At 36.3% G+C, this 22,097-nt stretch overlaps 2 protein-coding genes across 6 annotated transcripts; both read right to left on the reverse strand.

Annotated features, from left to right (window-relative positions):
* Positions 1 to 317: 317 nt before the first annotated feature.
* Positions 318 to 14,996, reverse strand: LOC306855858 (FYN-binding protein 1-like). Of its 4 annotated transcripts, none has more exons than XM_079394782.1 (19): positions 14,857 to 14,996; positions 9,633 to 10,563; positions 8,553 to 8,676; positions 8,397 to 8,440; positions 6,129 to 6,142; positions 6,004 to 6,050; positions 5,697 to 5,799; positions 5,427 to 5,586; positions 5,205 to 5,331; positions 3,534 to 3,553; positions 3,326 to 3,395; positions 3,095 to 3,190; positions 2,664 to 2,704; positions 2,510 to 2,570; positions 2,285 to 2,384; positions 2,040 to 2,193; positions 1,916 to 1,949; positions 1,801 to 1,829; positions 318 to 1,666 (listed from the first exon to the last, which is right to left on the reverse strand). In XM_079394782.1, exons 1-19 carry the CDS (start codon positions 14,857 to 14,859, stop codon positions 1,644 to 1,646), a joined length of 2,181 nt encoding a protein of 726 aa, XP_079250908.1. In that variant the 5' UTR covers positions 14,860 to 14,996; the 3' UTR covers positions 318 to 1,643. The 4 variants fall into 4 exon arrangements, with proteins under 4 accessions (XP_079250908.1, XP_079250907.1, XP_079250910.1 ...); XM_079394781.1 differs by lacking the exon at positions 14,857 to 14,996 and adding an exon at positions 11,901 to 11,988 and having other exon boundaries at positions 319 to 1,666; XM_079394784.1 differs by lacking the exon at positions 3,095 to 3,190 and having other exon boundaries at positions 319 to 1,666; positions 14,857 to 14,992.
* A 1,012-nt stretch (positions 14,997 to 16,008) lies between these two features.
* Positions 16,009 to 20,268, reverse strand: LOC306855860 (coiled-coil domain-containing protein 80-like). 2 transcript variants are annotated; one of them, XM_079394787.1, is made up of 7 exons: positions 18,910 to 20,268; positions 18,758 to 18,827; positions 17,550 to 17,683; positions 17,313 to 17,470; positions 17,126 to 17,229; positions 16,716 to 16,796; positions 16,009 to 16,603 (listed from the first exon to the last, which is right to left on the reverse strand). In XM_079394787.1, exons 1-7 carry the CDS (start codon positions 20,080 to 20,082, stop codon positions 16,290 to 16,292), a joined length of 2,034 nt encoding a protein of 677 aa, XP_079250913.1. In that variant the 5' UTR covers positions 20,083 to 20,268; the 3' UTR covers positions 16,009 to 16,289. The 2 variants fall into 2 exon arrangements, with proteins under 2 accessions (XP_079250913.1, XP_079250912.1); XM_079394786.1 differs by having other exon boundaries at positions 18,671 to 18,827.
* Positions 20,269 to 22,097: the final 1,829 nt, after the last annotated feature.

Below are 22,097 nucleotides of genomic sequence, written 5' to 3' on the forward strand. Positions count from 1 at the left end.
CTATTAAGGGTATAAAGCAATTATAAGTAAGCTTACCGACAGGTAAGAAATGGTAATTTTAGGTAGAAATGACTGGTTAAGCTAAAATGGGCTGCATACACACACACACACACACTTTTAGACAGAAATTGAGGTTTATAGGCCTAAATATGTATCCATACAAAGTATTAGTCTTTTTAAAAGATGCATTGCAGACACTATAGCAGGAGGACAAGCAAAAAAGGAAACAGAGAGACGAGAAGATAAAGGGAAAGAAAGGAAGATGTCAGTAAAATGGGCTGCATACACACAAACACACACACTTTTACTCAGAAATTGAGGGTAAAAATGGGTTTATAGGCCTATTGTAGATATGTATCCATACACAATCTTAAGTCTTTAAAAAAATACAAGCATACACACATACATGCACACAAAAGACACCAATGCACAGAAACACACACCTATACAACATGATCAGTTCATTTTTAATTGCATTGTTTAATTAAATATGCATTCAACTTTCTATTTAATGAAATACATTTATGGTGTTGCTATGGCACACTAAAGACAATTTACTGTTAAAAAAATGTTGTTCTCTTTTTATATTGGCCCATTTTACCTGAATGTCAAGAAGGTACCTGCTGATACTCTAACTCACATAATTTGAAAACTTTTATACTTTTTCACATTTCAAAATTATAAATATATTTAAGAGACCCATAATTTATAAGAATATCATTAGATCTCATGTATAGCTTATTTGATGGTATTATAAGTAATTTACCAAAACATGGCCCATTTTAGCTGACTTCACCCTAAATGTAGTTCAAAATGAATTAGAATTAGACGCAGAATTTCTTTCAATGTTCTATTCTTTTATATGAACCCCAGTGTTCAAGGTTACGGCCTTGTAATAGCAAGTAGGCTATTAGTATTTTAAAAAAAACAAAATGGTACTCAGGCCCTTCACTTCAAAATAAAAACAATATTTTTTACTCCACAAATCTAAAAACATTCATGCTCCACAAATCCCTCATTAACAAATAGACACAAAACCTTTGATATAGTCACCATAATATAATGCCACAGATCATTATTTTCCAGACACAAAATTTGATCAAATTTTCTGTTCGTAAATCAAGTGATATCAACATAGATGTAAACATTGTTCAATCAACGTAATAATTAGCATGCTGAATTTAAAATTGATGCAAATGTGTACATTTATTAGAAAGTGATGAAAACAGTCTTTTGCAGTGTAATATTTACAAGAACACAAGTAAATGAGAAAATTAAGACTAGTTCACTAATCTATATATAATGTTCTCTATTATAGATCAGTGGACTGGTTACAAAATACTGCCTTTCACTCAGGAACAAAAATGCGAATTAGTTTCAGCTTAATTTATAAAAATCATGACAGGAAAAAGAAGGTGAAAGTCTTTGGAAACCTATATTTGGAAGCCAATTTGGGCAAGAAGCCATTTATTTTTACTGAGGCAAGGTAAATATGATATCATGATGGCACTTGGCTGTTTATTTCAACTTAATACTACATGTGTCTAAACAATAAATACACTCAACATCAACCATCAAGAAGACAATCAGGGCCAGAAATAGTAAGCTGCACCAGAAGATAAGATGATGATGGTGTGAGGTCTTCAGTCGTTGTCATAGATGCAGTCTGTAAAAGCAATTTTTTTGAAGATGTGAATTGATGATTTATCTGTTTTAGTAATATAGTTTTAAATTACATCCCATCTTGTAGGACAATTAACATTTTAAATTAATTTTCAGATTAATGAATTTGCCATGTACCATCTCCAATGTCATCATAGACCTCATCACTGAAAAAAAAAAAGTTAAACATTTAGTTTTGCACATTCACACATTGACAAAACAATTTACAAAGAAAACTTTCCGAGTAGCTTACTCTGTGTGGATGTTGCTGGCTGATACATATCCAACTGAAAAGTACATTTTACAATGTCATCATTACTAATGCTTGTCCTGGTGTAGGTCAAGTCTCATATGGAGTCACATATAATGTAACTTACATTTGCCCTCCTTGTTCCTACAGATGAATTTGTCAGGGTCAGATTTGCTGATGACATCCACAGTCTCCCCACCTTGTACAGTCAGGTCTTTCCCACTTCCCTTCTTACTGGTGGCAATTGTTGCTTGATGAAGTACCTGAATCTCACCATCGTACTGGTAAAGTAAATGCCAAATTGTTTGCTTATAAATTCAATCAAGAAAGCAGGTCACTCAGCATAATGCCATACTGTTATTTCATACGCACCTTAAACTTTTTTCTAAATTCCTTTTCTTCTTTCTCAAACTTCTTTTGCCTTTTTGGGTCCTCGTGCACTTTGGTCGCCTTCGATTTCATTTGAGGAAGACTGTGATAAGGAAATATCATTATCATCAAGACAGAATGATTTAAATATGCTAATATAGAGTAGTACATCTTTATATTCCATCATCTTGTTTTACAACATTAATGGTAAATCACTTAAGGTAAGACCTGCTATGTGATGGAGCGGGAGTGAATGAATCAACATCATCATATATTTCTTGGGAAGTGTCTGTGTTGTAAAGACATTTGAAGAGACAAGAATTCACAGTGGGTTTCATAGTTAATTAGAAGGCGTGGTATAGGAATTAAAATAATTTTTTACCTTGATTGCCTTCAGGTGTAAATTGTGGAGGGGGAGGAATGCTGAAACAGATTGTTAGAAGTATATAAATATTTGATCATTTTATGGGCAAAAGCCACTCAACTGATTTAATTTAAAATGAAATCTTTTTCTGTAAGAAAAAAGCAAAATCAAGGGAGGTTGAAGTCTTGGGAAAAGGACACAGCAATATTAAATCATCCACATCTATTAATGTTATAGTTAGAAACGATTAGAAAAGCATTAATAACAGGAGGCTCAGAAGAATTTTCTTGAAGGAGCTATTTGGCGTTTTCACACAGATTGGATTGATTGTGAAATGAACCATTAATCAGTTTGCCTTGTTAGAAAAAATGGTTGCAGTTGTAAATGCAGTTTGATTGGAAATCAAAAAATAACATTGTCTGATTCCATCTTATTAGTGTAAAAATTACTCATTATTGTGGACTTGGCTTTTTCTCCGGTCAACTGAGCTTTTGAGCATGTCCAAGATGTTGCGCGGTTTTATGAGAGACCTGGGATCTCCAATGCTATGGTTTCAGAGGAATGTAGTATGGGTGAAACAGATCCAGAATACGAGTGGCCAAACAACAAACCCAGTAATACAGGCATACACATACAATATAATGCACACAGTTTGCAAACATTATATTATTTGTTCTTACCTGATTGGATTAAGATTGGAATCGGGTATATCATCATACAAATCATCGTCTGGTGGTGGAGGTAAAACAACTAAAAACAGCAGAAGGCAGACTTGTTCAAGTATCACCTCTCAAAATGAAACTGTTCCATTTACAGTTACTCCTTAAAATATTAAACAAACCTTACTGTCAGTTAGTTGGAAAAAGGATTAGTTGTATTAAAACTTACCCCGCTGTGCATTCATATTCCTGAAACATGAAAGAGAAATATAAATTCTCTGTAACACTTTAGTATAGGGACCAATTATGATTATTAACTAGTTGCTTATTAGCATGCCTATTATTGTCGTAGAATTTTTATTGCAAAATTGCAGTTTTACATTTTATAACATTCACAAGATAACAATATTCTGCGCAGAGCAAGCAATGATGCAAATGCCACAATACTACCTTGTTTATGGTTCAGAAGGTGACACTGATGGAACACCAAAAATGGCAATTAAAGGGCAGATGTCTAATTTGATTTTAAGAACATCGGAGACAATTTTAAAGCAAACGTAGAATCTGTGAAGGAGGGGGTTATAACATATAAGAGCCATGGTAGAGGCTGAGGTCAATTTAAAGTGATGCCGAAATTGGTAAAATATTTTGAGAGAGGTAAAATATTTTGGATTATCAGTATAGCGTGAAACTGATAAAGGAAAGGAGGAAAACACAAGATTTGGAAACCCTGGGGGGGGGTTCCTGACCATACAAAAGACAAGATTAACTGATCTATATTTCTGAAGAAAGATTTAGGTAAAAACAGAGGAATAGACTGAAAGAGGTTCAGAAATTTTGGAAGCATGTTCATTTTTACCGCATTTCTTCTACCTAGTGGAGACAATGGTAGAGCAGCCCATTTTTGAAAAACTGACTTCATGTATGAAAATAGGGGCGTAAAGTTAGCCGCCATTAATCCAGAGTAGGAATGAGTAACTTTTACTCCAAGATATTTGAATTTTGAAGCCTCCAAATGAAAAGGAATGTCAAAGTTTTTTGAGCAGACTGATTTATAGGCATTCACTCTTTTGCAGGTTCGGTTTATATCCAGAAAATGTACCAAAATCATCAAGTAGGCATATTATGCAGGAATAGATGTAACTGGGTCAGAAACATAAAGTAATAAATCATCCGCGTATAGGGCTAGTTTATGCTCAATTCCCTTGTGGAGTATACCCTGAAATAGAGGAAGTGTTCTAAGTGCTATTGAAAGCGGCTCAGTAGCTATGGTAAAAAGTAAGGGAGAAAGAGGACACCCCTGGCGCGTACCACGTGACAAGGTAAAATAATCATATTTAACGTTGTTGGTAAATATGAAAGCTTGAGGTTCAACATATAATAAACGAATCCAAGATATTAACCCATCCAAAAAGCCAACCTCCCTAAAAAGATATTCCCACTCTATCCTATCAAATGCTTTTTCGGCATCAGCATGCCAATTATTAACATATTGGCTGTTTATTAGTACTTACAAAGCACATATTCTGCATGACCATATTCTACATCCGTAATCCCAATACCTAAATTTAACAACTACCTTACTAATTATTAATAAGCAGCAAAATAGTAGTTTATTGAGGCAAAAGTCGTAATTAATAGTTTGTTGATAGCGAGAATTTAAGCTTAAAACATAGTGTGACCAAATTCTCATCTAAATCCGAAAAGCAGTATTTGCTGTGTAACTTCTAATTAAACTTTCTTGACTTTTTAGACTGGACTAGAGACTAGAAAAGTGCTTAAAGTGGCATACAGATCAAATCTGCCTTTTCACATTATTAGTTATAAGCAAAAATCTTTGGAAATCTGCAGAATCAATTTAAATGTTTAAATTTTGTTTGGAAGTGTTACAGGGTCTTACAATTGTTCGTCCATAGATTCTACATCATCGTACACCTCTTCATTTTTCAAGCTGTGAGGGAGAGACATGCCTTTATTCTTCAAGACGCTGAAGTCGATCTCAACCATTTCCGTTTTAACATAGCCAACTGGAATATAAAGAAATTACAATTTCATCTTTTCTCAGGGGATCAGTAACCAATTCACATCAAATACATATATTTTTTACAATGTGAACTCTTACATGATCCATCTTGACTCCGGCCCAGCCATTTACCCTCTGGATTGTCAGTGATTCGAATTATATCAATTGACTCGCTCCTCTTAATAGAGAGGTCATGTTTCCCACCCTTACAGTCAGCTTTAGCTTTTACTTGATGAATAACCTGCAGGGGTGTTGTTATCTAAAGAAAGAGCAAACACATTCTTTATAATCACCATGAACCAGTAGAGTAAACCTCAATAACTAGTTGTTCTGTAAAATAAGTGCTATATATATATATATATAACTTACTTTAAACTTCTTAATTGCATCTTTCTCTTTTTTCTCCCAGTCTTTCAGATTTTTTAGTTCTTTTTCTTGCTTTTTCTGAGGTTGACTTGACTCTGCAGCAGACCTGTGGTAAAGTGGACCATTGACCATTTATTAGCACACAACACATGTAAACACTGCAGAACATGAAACTAACCATTTGATTATTGGCAGCTAAAATTGTTTGTATCATTCTGTTCCAGGTGGGTGAGGTGACCGCTATACCTCACCGACTGTGTTAGAATACCTCACCGACTGTCAATAATAGAATGAACTTAAAATGTCTTACCTACTATCATCAAGATCCTCATATATCTCACCATCACTTCCACTTCCCTAAAAGAGATGAGACATGAGACAGTGCACCACGAACTTTCTAAAAAAGTATTTGTATGCCTTCACTATGTTTCTTACCTCATTATTCTGGCCTGTAATGATAAAATGTGATAAAGTATTACATACACGACTAAGCTTTTATCAATTTAAAATATGTAAATTACATATATATATATATATATATATATATATATATGTATATATATGTATGGTAACACTTTATTTTAGGGTCTCTAAATTAGTTGCTTATTAGCATGCATATTACTAGAATATTAGCCATTTATTAGTAGTAATTAAGCACATATTAATGCCTTATTCTACATGAATTTATTCTACATCCCTAATCCTACCCAACACCTAAACTTAACAACCACCGTACTAACTATTAATAAGCAGCAAATTAGGAATTTATTGAGTGAAAAGTCTTAGTTAATAATGAATAAGTGTTCTCTATTCTAAAGTGTTACCATATGTATATATATATATATATATATATATATATGTGTGACACTGTAGATTGGAGTAATGGCTGTGGAAAATTCAGCTTTGCATCACAGGAATAAATTACATTTTTAGAATATTAAAATAGAAAACAGTTATTTTAAATATTTAAAGGGGTGGTTGATTGCGATTTCACTTTTTTAACGTTAGTGTGTAATGTTGCTGCTTGAGCATAAACAATATCTGCAAAGATACGACGCTGAAAGTTCAATGCAAACGGAGATATCATCTTTTAAAATGTAATGCCTACAAAAACGGCTCGTATGGACTACAACGAGTTACTTCCCGGATTTGTGACCTCACTAACCTAGAAATTTACAGAAACCCTGCCCACGGGAACATGCAACAAAGGGGGCGAGGTCATGCTGCGCTGCTTTAGAGAAGAGGAAGAGATTTTGCCATGCCGTCAACTAGGGATGTATGAAAAAATCATATACGAATCGCGATTCTGTCTTCTAACGATTCTAATGGCTTTACAAGTTTCAAAATTAATGTTCTAAAGCAGCGGTTCTTAATCCTGTTTCTTGCATCGCCCTGCTCTGCATATGCTCTGCTCTCTCTCTCTCTCTCTCTCTCTCTCTCTCTCCCTCATTGAGATCATCAGCTCAGTTCCAACAATGAACTGTTCCAATTATACACTTATGTGTATAGACAGACAGATATTTTTCACATAGCTATGAGAAACGTTAAACATGGATGCTCATCATGCCGTGCTGTATTAAAGCTTTAATCAGGATAAAACTGTATATTAAATGCTAAAATAAGCAGTAGCATTTACAAATAACTGCGTATCTAAAAGTATGAGGCAACAACAAACAAAAAAACATACCATTAAGAGCTGTGTGCTTGCAGAGGTTCTGCGCGATCCTCTTCACTAACATCCTCTGCGTCTCAATCGGGCTCAAATTGATAAGCAATATTGAGACACCATTGTTTACAAGCATTACACCATTGTTTTGAGCACATGCAGCTGAGGTGAGGGGCATAACATTTCTGAACACGCACTGGCGGTTTAGCGAATCACAACACACCGAGTCAACTAACCAATCTGAGCCCATTGCGAATTTCTGAGGGAGGGGCTTCATAAAAACAGGAAATCATCAGTGCGTTTATAGGAGAAGGGACAGAGCAGTGTAGAATAAAGGTAAATTATGTGGAAAATAATGCGTTTTTTTAAAAACGAAGCATTAGAACATGTTAGACTGCACCCCATAAACACAATAAAGCCTTGAAAAAACACAGTCAACTATCCCTTTAAATTTTCACTGTATTTTTAAATGCAGTGTTGTGAGTATGGTTGTGTTTAGTCTCAGCTTAAGACGTCACACCCACGGAACGTTGGCTAAAAGTCTGATGCATATGGCACACTTATCTGGAAACACTTCAGAAGTTTCGAAGTCGTCGTTGGATTGGTTGAATTATACAGGATTTCAGGGAGTCGTGTGTGTCACGTTCTTTAACGTTCCGCCTGGAAACAAAGATGCTGTGACGCCAAACCCCCTCACGAAAGAAGAAAGCTGTCGTGTTTACAACTGTGACGACGAGCGCTTATCAGGGTCAACTAAATGCTGGGTTTTCAAAAGTATGTGAAATATTTAAAGTTCGCGGCATAGAATCTTTAACACACGTCCGAGAGTTTTACACACCAGTCTGATATTGTGGCGACTTTTCCACGCCCCGAAACGTGACGCTGAACGAAACGAACTGTGATTGGTTTTTTGAAATGTCGGTCAAACGGCATCATGGGTGGGCCTTGGCCAATGAAAGCTGCCATCTATTCCAGACCTTCAGCCGTCAGTCTGGCTACGTGAGACTAGGTTGTGTTAGTGAATATATAGGTCTTACCCATTCTAAAGTTATCCACATCATCATAATTCTCATCTTGAATTCTGCAGACAGATATAAGGTTGTGAATTATCACCAAATTCAGATGTTAAAGGAATTGTCATAACCTGAATCATTCGGTCACAGTGCTAAGTGAGGCATTTCTGTGGTACTCACATAGGTCCTGGATGTCGTGGGGGCAGGTTGGGACGTAAGGGTTGAGAGGGCAGGGGCGGAGGTGGCTGACTACTGGGGTGAGAGGCGGGTGGGGGAGGGGGCGTTACATTTTTTGGTCCAGGACCTGCAAGAAAATAGTTAACCTCATGACCAGTTCACCCAAAATGTCAATTCTGTCATCATTTACTCACCCTCATGTCATACCATTTCATACCTGTATGACTTTCTTGGCCTTTCAGAACTCAAAAGAACCCCACTGACTTACAATGTATGGACAAAAACACTCTTTGAAATTTATACTTTGGTGTTCCACAGAGAAAGAAAGTCATGCAGGTTTGAATCAACATGGCGTATGAATTTTCATTTTTGGTTGAACAGAAGTTTCACACGGTGCTAAGGGCAAAACCTGGTCCTATACAGGATCTCACCATTATCACAAGTTAAAAATGAAAGCTATCTCTAAAACTATATTCCTATTTTAAATTGACTTTAAATAGCTTCCCTGTTTTTTTCACTGACTTCAGCTCTCAAGTGAAAAGAGAAACTCAAATGAGGAAGTTAGCTCAGCACATGCAGGACATCTTGAATTTCCAATATTTTGTTATTGCTGTTCGATACAACATGCACCTGAATGTTCGTTTCATGATGGTGCGCTCTGATGCCGATTCACATGCTGTAATATTGTATTGTGTATTAACTATCACAAAATCAAAGGCAAGTATGTTGCACTGTGTCAAAGTTCATAAATGATACAGTCATGTGATGTTCCTCATTTGGACTTAAATTACTGACTAAGATATGCATCTGCTCAGAGTTTCTCATCTTTAAGGCTTTATGGTGCTAATCATATTGTGCAGGCTTGCTAACAGTCTTAGAGGAAAGCAGAGCAGTCACAAGCAAAACCACGGAAACCACTTTGGCCCAAAGTCTACTCGACTGTGCTTGTGTATGAGCCGTGGCTGTTTTGAGTCTTTGTGGCTTTGATGTGACTGATGAAGTGTTTACTGCTAATTGTTTTGTTACCTCAGATGCCGCCATACAGAAAATTTGTGCATTTTGTGCTAGACAGGCAGTACTCACTCTCTGTTGTAGCCTCTGAGCCCCTCTTGAACTTCTCAAGGTTGACTTTGGGCGGTCTGTTGGGTTTGGCAGGAGCGCTGCCCAAAGCAAAGGTATTGGGTAATGGTTTCTTCTTGGGCACCGAAGGATCATCGTTGGCTGTCTGTACAGGAGGTCCAGATGATTTTCTTGGGATGCTGGGTTTATTAGGCGCTACAGGCTTTGAGCCTGACCCATTAGCACTTGGTACTTTAGCACCTTCTTTAACACCTTCCTCTGGTTTGATGAAGCTATTTTTAACACGGAAACTTGATGGTTTCACATTAGATACTATGGAAGGTTTTGCAGCAGACTCCAGACTGCTGCTTTCCTCCGACTGCTGGTGTAGCATAGCTATGGTTCTTTTTGGTTTAGGTGCTGATGGCATTTTTGGAGGAGTGGGATTAGGGCTAGTGCTATTGTCTTCAGCTTTCATCCAGGGTGGTTTTGCCATAGGAGCCATTAGCTTTGGACTCATTACGTTTAAATCATTCATCATCATGATGCTTGAAGGAGGCTTCTGTAGTGGTACCTTTGGGAATGGGACCTTTGGAGTCTCAGAGTTCTGGGACGAGTCTGGTGGTTTGGGTTTAACGGGAATTTTGAAGTTGACTTTGTTGTTCTCTTGTGTGCTTTCAAACCTAGTCCCAAAAGCTTTTAACTTCAGAGGTTCGTGCATGTCTGGAGCGCTTCTAGCTGTGTTGACTGTGCTCTTAGGTTTAGGGGCAATTGAGGTAGTAGTTACTCCACCGGATAGGCTACTTTCAAGAGCAGGCTTCTTAGTAGGCACCGCTGGGCCTGAAGACAAGGTGGGCTGGACAGGTGGTTTTGGACGAACACCTGGAGTCCCTTCCGTAGATACACTTCCTGCTTGGAAACGAGCCATGATAGCTTTTACGTCGGACTTGTTGTCCTGCAAGCAAAGATTTAAAGTCAAAGTTTGAGGAACCAAGACCAACCTGGGTAGAGTGTATACATCCGTATTTGTGTTCTCATCATTCTGGTTTAGCTTTTATCTGTTTGTGATTGCTATTGTACTATTATCATTTTGTTGCATTTAAATGTATGTATTTTATGACACTTTTATCCAAAGCGATTTACGTTAAATTCAGCATTTTTTTCAGTTCACTCCCTTGGATTAAAAAAACATGACCTTGGCACCATACAAAGTACTGTTTTGAGAGCAAAAAACTAAAAGAAAGCAGATGAAAGTGCACTACCATGAGCACTACGAGCCGACGCTCTGCCAAAAATTATATTTGGTCACGCAGTTTTCATGGTTTGACCAAAACTAGTCTACACTGCATTACCAATGTGTCGCTCAATTGCAATTGCATAGTTCAGTTGGGAAACAATATTTTGTAAAACTCTTTCAGAGTTTTCCTTCCTATAGGCCTCAACAATCCATAACCAAGAAATACTGGATGACCACGATGAAGGGTTTTGGTAAAAGAGTTCATTTGGTGTGGAGCATCAACATTTCTTAAAAGCCTTTAAAAGTAAATAAAAAACATGTATCATAACTCTTTATCTTGGTCAAATTGTTCATTGACAAGCATGCCTAGGATTGGTTGGTAATTTAAAGCAAATTAATTATGTATAAACTAAAAAAAAATACAACATAATCTTTCCAATTTATAAAATATTGAAAAAATATATTTATATACAATATGAATGTTACTATGAATAATATTAGGAAATGTTACAAACTTGACATCAAAGCAGTGTAAAAACTGGTAACAGTTGCTTATTAGCATGCATATTGCTAAAATATTAGCCATTTATAAGTAGTAATTAAGCACATATTAATGCCTTATTTTACAAGACCTTATTCTACATTCCTAATACTACCCAATACCTAAACTTAACAACTACCTTACTAACTATTAATAAGCATCAAATTTCTAATTTATTGAGGGAAAAGTAGTAGTTTATAGTGAATAAGTGAATAAGTGTTCCCTATTCTGAAGTGTTACCAAAATACTAAATCTCAAGCTTACATTCTTCCAATATCTGTCTTATTGAATGTGTGTTCTATTTAGATTTTTGAATTAGGGTTAAGTTTATGTCAAGTGTATTTCTTTTGTTGCATTGAACTGTCAATTGATTCTCTACAAAGATGTATCAGATTTATGCTCATTATGCTGAATAAGCCACCTGAACTGTCTGTCTAATAAATCGAGTCAAACATGTAAAAAACAGAGATCTTTGACATGTAAGTCACATTGCCAAGTTAAAGATATCTTTTACCTCTGATTCTGGGTCTTCAGTACAACTTAGAATACTTGATTTCTCCATCAGAGCTGTTTGTAGTGAACGGCACCTGAACATGAGAACTGTCTGTGCTCACACAGGAACTGAGAACATTTATCATATCAAACTAGCAGGAAGTCGCTACACTCACTGTACTCGTATACAAAAGAATATATAGATGAAAAGAAAATACTTTTTTTCTAACAGTATATATATAATTGGTGATAGATATGTAGGCCACAGTGAAATGCAGGAAACAGCAAATTAAATGTTATTTTGTAACCATTAAAGCATTTAAGCTTTTAAAGCCCATTTGTCAATTGGTCGTCATTCAAATGTCACGCAATTGGATGCAAATCTCTTTCTGGAAAAAAAAAAACATCGTTATGTGTCTGCAATATGTTCCTGATGTGTTACCTAGCTATTTATTTTTCCAGATATCTCAAAGCTACACTCTTTGTTCTCACAGAAACACAATCCTCTGGACCAGTGTTAGCATGTCTAGCTATACCAAGCCATACATGAGAGACTCTGGTAGACGTGTGTGACGCACCCTTAGTAACGAGTGTTTGAACCAGGACAGACCTCTCACCAGGAAGAGCTGATAAGCTCTGGACTAGCTTCTAATGTGACTGGCCTGACCCAGAGGTACACACTGTGCTGTTAACTCGCTGAGCAAAAAAAGAGAAACTGTTAGACACAGGAACTAACATTGGTCAACCAATTACAATATCACTACGCTCTTGACAAACAACAGCAACAGCACGTTAATTTAAGTTGTTTTAAACAACTTCTCCTAATGTACATTTCTGATAACAAAAATAGGAAACAAATTTATTTAAAGAAAAAAGTCACTTACAGTTAATCAGGTTAATGTTTTTACTGTAGCATTTTTACAGTCTTTCTCTGTAAAACAATCCTGTTGTTATAGAAGTTGCATCTTGTTTAGGTTTGTTAGGTTTTAAATGGTAAGACAATAGACTGTTCAAAATGAAGACAAAAAGTATAGGTATGGTGACATTAGATTTGCTCCATGCACATGCATGAGAAAATGGGACAGTGGAAAGCTTATATTTTGTGAACTCTGATCGGAAAATCATATGGTAACAGTTTGATATCTTAGCTCAACACAAAGAATTCAAACTTGAGAGCTCAGGGTTTGGAGTTTTGTGAGAAAATTGAGTCAGTTTTAGTCATTTTTTTTTTTTTTTTACTATTGATTATGATGTTATTTATTTTAGAATTTCACTATTCTGTTTATCCTGTTGCCCATATTCACTGCAGAGTTGTGTCAGGAATTATTTTGTATTATTATTTGTATTGTCTGTCTGATTAATTGATTAACCCCAGTATACCAGTGTCCCATGATGGGGACCAGATAGGCCTAAAGTCTATCATTTCTGGTTTAATTCTGACCCTGTTGCGGGATCTGAAATAATTTTACATGGTTAAATAATTTAACGTGACCGTGACTGCTAGACTTTCTAGTTACAAACGTTATAGTTTAACATGTTCATATTTGATGTGATGAACTACAGCTGTATTTACTCTGCTTGTGTGAACTTGCACCAAAAACCTTGAGACATCATTTGTTTGCAGATGCCATTTGGATTGATAGTTTGTTATCTATTGCAGTGAGATCACACAAAGAGCATGTCTGTGTAATCTCATACATGGCCTCAGGTTCTGTGCAACGTGACATCAAATGGCATGAAAAAATCAGCTGTGCTCAAATGAAGTGAAGACCCAGGGTCAGAGGTAAATTCAGTTAATTGTCAAAATAAGTACATGTTTATATGCAAGTGTTTTTGAAGCTAACTGTATTGATTCGTATTGCTCCAAGTAATCTTGACTTTTGATTTGTTTTGAAGCATGATTTTTTTATAAAGTTTATTGTGTATTAGATAAATAAAACTTATAAAATAAATAAAATAAAGTCTTTTCACAATTTCTATAGTATGTCTGAAACAAATAACTTAAAATGTAATATAGTAATCAGAGAGAATGTGTTATTCCAGCATTCAGTTTTTTTAATCCATTCTAAAATGAGTTCTAACATCTACTGAGGTAAATAAGGGATCCAGTAATATTTATTTATTAATGGCCGTTGTTACTACCAACAACAGCTGTACTGTTCAAGGCTCCCGACATGCAAAGCAGTCTTAGTTCCGTTCTTTGGATAGATGATTTGTGTAATGTGTGTTTTGAATATGCCACCTTGCATGTGTCAACACGTGCTTAAGAAAAGAGCCAATGGATAGTCAGTGTGTATTTCTCAGATGGTTATGGAGAACGTTAGATGACCATGAGAAGGTGATTTGGGAGATCCCACATTGTGCCTGTGATGCAATCTAAAACAGGTGTCCTAGTTTCACTTTGTTAATGTGGTATTATTGAGCTGAAGCTGAATGGTTTGCTGTGACCACAAAGAGCAGAACAGATATACAATTATACTGGTAGATGGCACAGTCTATCTATGGTTTAAAAGAGCGAGGTAAGGTGCATCTAGGCAATGAAACCAGATGGTAGAGGAATTCATGAAAAACTTAAGTGTGTTCAGATGAAGAGGAACCAAGTTGTGTCAGTGAAGCAAAAACTGACCAAACATTACACAATCTTTTTTTTACACAATCTAATTGTGCAAAATCAGATGATAAAATCCTCTAATTGTTCCCCAGATGAACTTTTTAAATATGCTAAACATACATGACCAACAGAAATATTTTAGGTGAAAAGTAACATGAGTTAATAAGTAGACAAACTATCAGATAAACGTAGTGTGCTAGGAAAGACAATTTATGCACAGAAAAACTCCTGTACCATCTGATATCTTACCATAAATTTCTCTGAACCAGTATCTCTAAAAACTGCCATAAAGTTATTGACATTGGTCATAAAGACATTGGTCAGTACTTTATAAAAATTCAGAAATGAAACCAGAAAGAGAACTCACCATGGTGGCGGTAGAGCCAAAAATGATCCTCTCCCAGATGTTCACATGGACTGCTAGCTCACAACCGGACTGATGAATGTGTTTCTGTTTGCTTCAGTTTAGTTGTGACTGTAAATGCCTGCCCACTCCTGGCTACTTCCCCTATCTTCTGGCAGACCGCTGCACTGTCATCACAGGAAGCCATATCTCTCTCCTCATCAAATCTATTTGCCTATCCCGTACTGCACAATTGCTCTTTCTATATTCACATATGCTTTCCTGCTCAACATGATGAATGACTACTACAAGAACACATATAAAAAGTCGAAAAGCATTTTTGCTTTATTTTTTTCTTTATTATTTGAACCCTCATTGTTTTTAAAATATATATAGAATGTTCAAAAATTTCAGGTAAGTAAAACATTTTTCAAATAAATGAATACTTTTATTTAGCAAGAATGCATTAAATGAATCAAAAGTGACAAATGCATTGATAATGTTACAAAAGAATTCTATTTAAAATAAATGCTGCTCTTTCCATTCATCAAAGAATCCTGAAAACAATGTATCACGGTTTTAAATATTACACGGCACAACTGTTTTTGCCTTTCTTAAGCACCAAATCAACATGCTAGAATGAAAATTAGAGGTAATTGTAAAAACATAATTGCTGCTTAAAAAAATAATCTTTTCCATCACGGGGAAAAAAAAGGTTTTACAAATAGTGCTGTGAAATGATTAATTGCGATTAATCACATCCAAAATAAAAGTTTTGGTGTACATAATATATGTGTGTGTGCTGTGTATATTTATTATGTACTGCATGCATATGTGTATGTTATGTAGGCCCTACCAGTATTATATAAAAAAAAAATTATGTTTATATATATATATATATATATATATATATATATATATATATATATATGTATATTATATTAATATAAATATGCATGTAAATATTTTCAAAATATGTACTGTATGTTTGTGTGTTTATATATACATAATAAATATACACAATACACTCACATATATTATGTAAACAAAAATTTTACTTAGGATGCGATTAATCGCGATTAATCGTTGCCCTGCGCTACAAAAAAATCTTACCAATTACAAACAGTAGTGTAACTCAATACTCATAAAGAGATTAAAGACACTCAGACATTTTCTACAGCTTAGAAAACTAGCCTTTAATGTCAACAGCTTTTAAAAACAAGAATTGCACGCAATGTCTTTTTAGCTATAATTAAGCATAGTATCATGTGCAACCAAATGCAGGGAAGTGAAATTTTACAGGACACAGCAAACAACAGGTAAGATAGCTGTATGAATTTCATACAAGACCTATTTATAGAGGTAAAGTTTTGCATCACATGATATGGGGATAACAAATGTACACATGCATGCCATGTACACAGTATGCATGTCTAATGTCTTTGTTTTGACTACTTTTAGTCCTCAGATCTGTGGTACAAGTAGCTGTCCTCTGTCTCTTCTGTGTAACCATGGTAAGTACCAGTGTTCTCATCTGGACAGTGAATTCCAAGAGTTTGTTGCAGTTTCTGTTCCTGTTGTCGCAAATCCATAGAGTCCACAAGGTCATAGATGCTTCCCAGGGACCACATTGGAGATGGGAACCAGGCCTTTACATCTCCGTCCTTACCCACCACCAGCATGCTGAAGTAGTCACGGTTTATCTTCAACTGATTTCTGAGACTCTCCACCACATCCTGTGAAAGCGTCTCCTTCTCAGGTTGACTTTTCCCTGTAGGTTATGATCAATATTCCATAGCCATTCTATAATATTTGATGTTACAGCTTTATATATTACTTGCAAAAAATGAGGAAAGAGGAGGAAATGAGATTTAAAATCTCACCATTCAGTGGAAAAAACTCCACTGTTCCTGAGGCTGTTGATCCAGTACCCACAATCTTCAACAAGGCAAAATGACGAATACCTGTCCATGTGGATTCAATTTTATGTTAGGTTGCCATATGTACACAGTATAATATATAATTTACTCTTTAAAAAAATAAAGGTTCCAAAAAGGGGTTTTCTCAGCGGTGGTTCCATAAAAGAACCATTTTGAGTTCCCAAAAGAACATTTTAATAATCTAAAGAACCCTTTTCCACTATAAAATAACCTTTTTTGCAATGAAAACTAAAGGTTCTTCATAGACCCTTTAGTAAAGGGTCTTTATTGGAATGCTTTAGTGTATCACTGTTAATTTTATAATTTTTGAAAGAATATCCACAAAAGCTCAGAGAACATGAAGCATACAGTACCCAGTGGACACTCCTGTCCATTAAGCGCCTGAAGCTGTTGATGGAATGAGTAGTCATCTACAGTAGGTGCTGAGATGATTAGAAGTCTACGTTTGGACATGAACCTGAAAATTTGCATATGATAATCAGAACAATTGGAATGATTAATAATCATAGTTTAAAGCATTGGGAAACTCATGGTGTTTACCTCAGAAGCGAGTTCTCATCTTGATTGTTCATTTCTGCTTTAGAGCAGGGTGATGGAAGTTTTCTCTCCTCTTCCTTCTCAGACTGACGTGATGGAAAGTTATCAATATAATCCAGTAAATCGGAAGGAGCTGTTGGCTTGTTGAAAACCCTGTTAAGCTAAAACCACAAGAAGTATGCCTTTGATTTGGAAGGCTTTCAAAGTCGCTGTGAATTAGGAGAAAATAAATGTTCTTACGTTAGGCCTCAGGTCATAGTCAGTTAACATCATTGAGAAGTGTTTGGAGTCCAGCCCATATTCTCTGCGGATCTCGCTGATTAACTCAGGGTTTTTTAACTTTTCTGGCAGGGATGCTTGTGGAGACTCAGAATCTGTTTCAAAAGAAGCAACATGCATTTTTACATTCAATTGTGATAAACAAAAAGCGCAACACAAATGCATAAGCTAGAACGATCTGGATGCACTTCATTTAAACGATATTAACACAGCAAAACAAATATGACTCAATCACGAACAAATGGCTCTTAAGAGCTGGATCTTTTAAGGGAATCAAAAACACACAGTGACAAGACAGGTTCAAATCACAAATTATTCTTTCTTGCTGGCTTTTAGTGAATGAACAACATACAGCAAAACCAGTGTAGTTTGATTAACAAATAAAATATTCTTTTGAACTGGTTCTTTTAAGTGAATCTATAACATACAACGTGACAAAAGTGGTTCAATTCATGAACAAATGTACGGTGGCAGAGAGAGCTCAACGCGCTGCAACTTCAGAAAACACATGCAAATAGAAAAAGCACCAGCAAATCAAGAAAACATCTTCATCAGTTTGACAGCAGATGGTGCAAATGCTTACAACACAAACAAATAAAGAAATACACTGCAAATGCTCACAATACAACCAAATACATTTTATTTGCAGTGCGTTTCTTTGTTTGGTTGTGTTGTGAGCATTTGCAGCGTGTGTTGTCAAATTGACGAAAGTTATTTTCTTTTTAATTTGCAGCCTTTTTTCTATTTGCAGTGCGTTTCTTTTTTTGGTTTTGTTGTGAGCATTTGTGTTGTCAAATTGAAGTTGTTTTCTTAATTTGCAGGTGTTTTTTTCTATTTGCAGTGCATTTCTTTTTTTGGTTGTGTTGTGAGCATTTGCAGCGTATGTGTTGTAAAATTGAGGAAGTTGTTTTCTTAATTTGCAGGTGTTTTTTTCTATTTGCAGCGCGTTGAGCTCTCTCGGCCACTGTACAAATGGCTCTTTTGAAGGAACTCTGTATCCACACAGCCCTAATAAGCTTCATAAATATGTTCACAAGTGGTTTACTTTATGTACAATGTGCAAAAAGGTGTTTCTACATTACCTTGTTGGTAGTGTTGAATATGTAGCGTAGGATTACGTTCTGAACCCATGATAGACAGTACTGATACCTTTCTTTGGGAAAACTCACAGCTACGTAGCTCATTATCATCTCTCTGTTTGATATACTGACTTGAGACATCACTTGGGGATGAAATCACCTATGCCACACAAAACAAAACAAAAAACATAATAATCATATAGACTCTTCCCAGGAGATCTTCTTAGCAATCAAGAACTTACAAGAAGTCTTCTTCTGCCTTTGAGGTTTTGCACGAATTCTTTAAGAGCTGCCTTTTCCTTATCATCTGCTTCTCGTTGTGACTTCCTCCTCCCTCCTTTCCCCTTTTTCTTCTTGCCATCCTTTCCTTTTCCTTTCTTTTTGGAGCTTAAATGGTCAATGGTTTGCTCTCCTTTGATCTCCTCATTGAGGGTGTCAAAATGTAATTTTGCACCAATATGTGTTTTATCTGCTTCCGAAGCTTTTTTCACTTCTGTTTCTGGCTCTGGGTGTCTGTCAATATCTGGAGTTTTCGTCTGGTCATCGTGCTTCAGCCTCTCTTTTCCACTAGATCCAGATTTTGAACCTGCTTTAGCTGATGGTTTACCATTGCCTGAGCTGCCTGTCGTTTTACGAATGACAAATCGTGAACGTCCGCTCAAAATATCTTGTACTTTGTTTCTCAAAGTTGCCTTTTTGTCAGGATGTGTCTTCTGTGTCAGGAAGATGGATGTGGTATTCGCATGCCTCTGTGGGCTGAAGATCCTACGCTTTCCAGAACCCTGTTTCTTCACCACTAACCTCTTCTTTGTGATCTTGCATTTCACTGGTAACCCCTTTCTTGTGACCTTCTCCAACTTTCGCACAGGCAGCTGGTCGATGACCTCAAGAATGGCCTCAACGCGAACCGGGTAAGGAAATCGCTCACTAACCCTCATGTTCTTCTTCAGAATCAGCATGGAGAAGGTATGGTCCTCCAGCTCAAGGTAATGGAGAAGTTTGCTTACCATTTCAGAGTCCATAACCTCCACAGTGGCTTCTCCTTGCAAGGTTGTACGTTGGATTTTGCCTTCCATCATAGCATTCTGAATAACAGTGACAATGAGCGTGTCTCTCTCTGCCAAGCGACAGTTCAGTCCTTCAGACTCCTGGATCTGCTTCTCCATCATACGCAGATAGTTGTCACTGTGCAATGGTGCGGTGATCACCCACAGGCGGTGTTTCCCGGCAAAATCAGCCAAGAAGTCAGACTCCGATGGACTCTCGGGAACTCCATCTGACCCAATGTCCTCCTTGGGAGTTGCAGGGCCACTTTGATTCTTTACTTGTTGTTTTCTCTTGCCTCCTTTTGCAGAAAGCACCGGGCTGTTGATCCAGTGTGCCAACAGAAGCAGGAAGAGCCACAGACGAGACATATCGAGACTTCACACTCTCCACTAACCAACAGAGTGAAGAGGCAGAGAGAGAAATAGCAGCTTCTGGTTCACATTAGAGTTCGACCTTGTTACAGGAAACTCTTGGAATTTCTAAGCTTCAAAGCAATGGTGAGCTGTGTGGCATGCGGAGCAGCTTCTTGCGCCTCATTACTTTGTGTCTGCATGGAGGATGAACTGTTGTAGAAGAAGAATGAAAGGGCAGGATGAAACCCAACCTCTTTACAACCTCACTGTGACTTGATCTTAGTCGTCAACATTTCATTTACTTTGGCTATTGCTTTAGTAGACAATATTATTGCAGAGTGTATCTTGACAGTTTTATTATGTTTTCGATATAGAAAGAGTAACAGACATTTTGTACAGGCAATTCTTCAATTCAAAGGCAAAGTCTTCATTGTCTCGGTTCACTCTCGATGCATCTGCAAAACAGACATCAAAACTATGATGATTAGTACCAGAACTCCAAAAATCTTACTGTATTTGTTATTGTGAGGCTAACTTGCATTCAAATCTATACTTGTTTTTGCATCAACCCAAATAAACATAATTATTTTAGGCTAGTGTGACACTGTAACATTGGTTTCTTATTAGTACACTGAAATCATAAATTAGAAACATATTTGCTTAGAGAAATACATGTCCAACACACGTGATGTTATCAGCTAGGAAGTGAAAGAAAAGTTTGAAAGTGTAAAGCTTACACTTTTAGATAGAAACTGTAGATAGCAAAGTTATTATTGCTCAGGCTGACTGAAAAATAAGGTATTATGTGTGTTCCAAACATGAAATAAAATGTTAAACATGTTGTCCCTGTAAAACATCATTTTTACAATAATATCTAAATCGGCATTAAAACAGTATAGTATACAGTATAATACAAACGCCTTCTTTTAATTAATGCATTGGATTTTTATTTGTCATAGTGTAAAGCTTAAACTTTTTTCAGGTGTGAGAAGAATTGTGAGAAGTGGCTGTAGCAATCTGGGTTGAAGTTAATGGTTAACAGTCATGGTCCACAGACATTCCACAAATGGATTTAGTTGAACAGAAACATATGAGAAACACAGGGAAACTTCAAACAGCACCAGCCAGTACTGATAGAACAGGGATGGGCAACTTCAGTCCTGGAGGGCCGGTGTCCTGCAGAGTTTAGCTCCAACCCTAATCAAACACACCTGTCTGTAACTTTCTAGTGATCTTGAAGATATTAATTAGCTTCTTCAGGTGTGTTTGATCAGGGTTGGAGCTAAACTCTGCAGGACACCGGCCCTCCAGGACCGAAGTTGCCCATCCCTGTGATAGAACATATGGAAACGGTCTATACAATGCAAAAGGTTGTTTAATTAAAATTATTATTTTTTATTTTTTTGTTTACATGTACTTACATTTATCAGAGTTCGGCTACTTGTTGAATTGTTTTTATTTTTTTACGAACAAGTGTTTATTGTTTTTATTGCTCTGCTGTTAACTACATTGAGTTTCACCCATTTTCCATTTTCTGTGGGTTACGAAACCAAGAAATTATCAGGCTAAAAACTTAATCAGCTCAAAAATTATGTGGTTTGGGGTCTTTATAGCCTGAATGTCGCCTGTGGACATACTGGATGTATAATTGTAATTGCACGGTGTACACTGCAGCAAAAAATCAAGAGCCTAGTCAGCTGGAGCTCCTTTCTCAAAATTTCTCTGTTGTATATTTTCTTTTTTCTTTTTCTTTTTTTTTTTGCATTCTCTGTTGAAGTATTGTCCTTGTCTATTACCGCCCTCTGCTGGACATGTGAATCTCGGTAAATCCAAAAAGTTGCCATCACATAGCCTAAATGTCTATCAGAGATTTTTGGTTAAATATTACTGCTTTTCAAAAACAAAAACGGTAGTTGTTTATAATAATTATAAAGTAAATGAATGAATGAATGAATAAAATATGTATTTATGCAATTATTTTATTTGTAATAAAGTAGATTATATTTAACTTCTCGGTTGCTTGCTTATTC

This window comes from Barbus barbus (assembly GCF_936440315.1).
Source record: "Barbus barbus genome assembly, chromosome: 36".
In the NCBI taxonomy this organism is placed as follows: Eukaryota; Metazoa; Chordata; class Actinopteri; order Cypriniformes; family Cyprinidae; genus Barbus; species Barbus barbus.

Bases quoted from the DNA above. Each gene is read 5' to 3' on its own strand.
- LOC306855860 (XM_079394786.1), bottom strand. From the start codon at position 20,082: ATGTCTCGTCTGTGGCTCTTCCTGCTTCTGTTGGCACACTGGATCAAC. The intron at 17,684-18,670 runs GTAATGTAGAAA...CTTTTGAAACAG, and splicing joins TATTCAACACTACCAACAAG to ATTCTGAGTCTCCACAAGCA. The intron at 16,797-17,125 runs GTACTGTATGCT...CCACATGGACAG, and splicing joins TGGACAGGAGTGTCCACTGG to GTATTCGTCATTTTGCCTTG.
- LOC306855858 (XM_079394781.1), bottom strand. From the start codon at position 11,981: ATGTTCAGGTGCCGTTCACTACAAACAGCTCTGATGGAGAAATCAAGT. The intron at 3,396-3,533 runs GTAAGTTTTAAT...TGCTGTTTTTAG, and splicing joins GAATATGAATGCACAGCGGG to TTGTTTTACCTCCACCACCA. The intron at 1,667-1,800 runs GTACATGGCAAA...TTGCTTTTACAG, and splicing joins CTATGATGACATTGGAGATG to ACTGCATCTATGACAACGAC.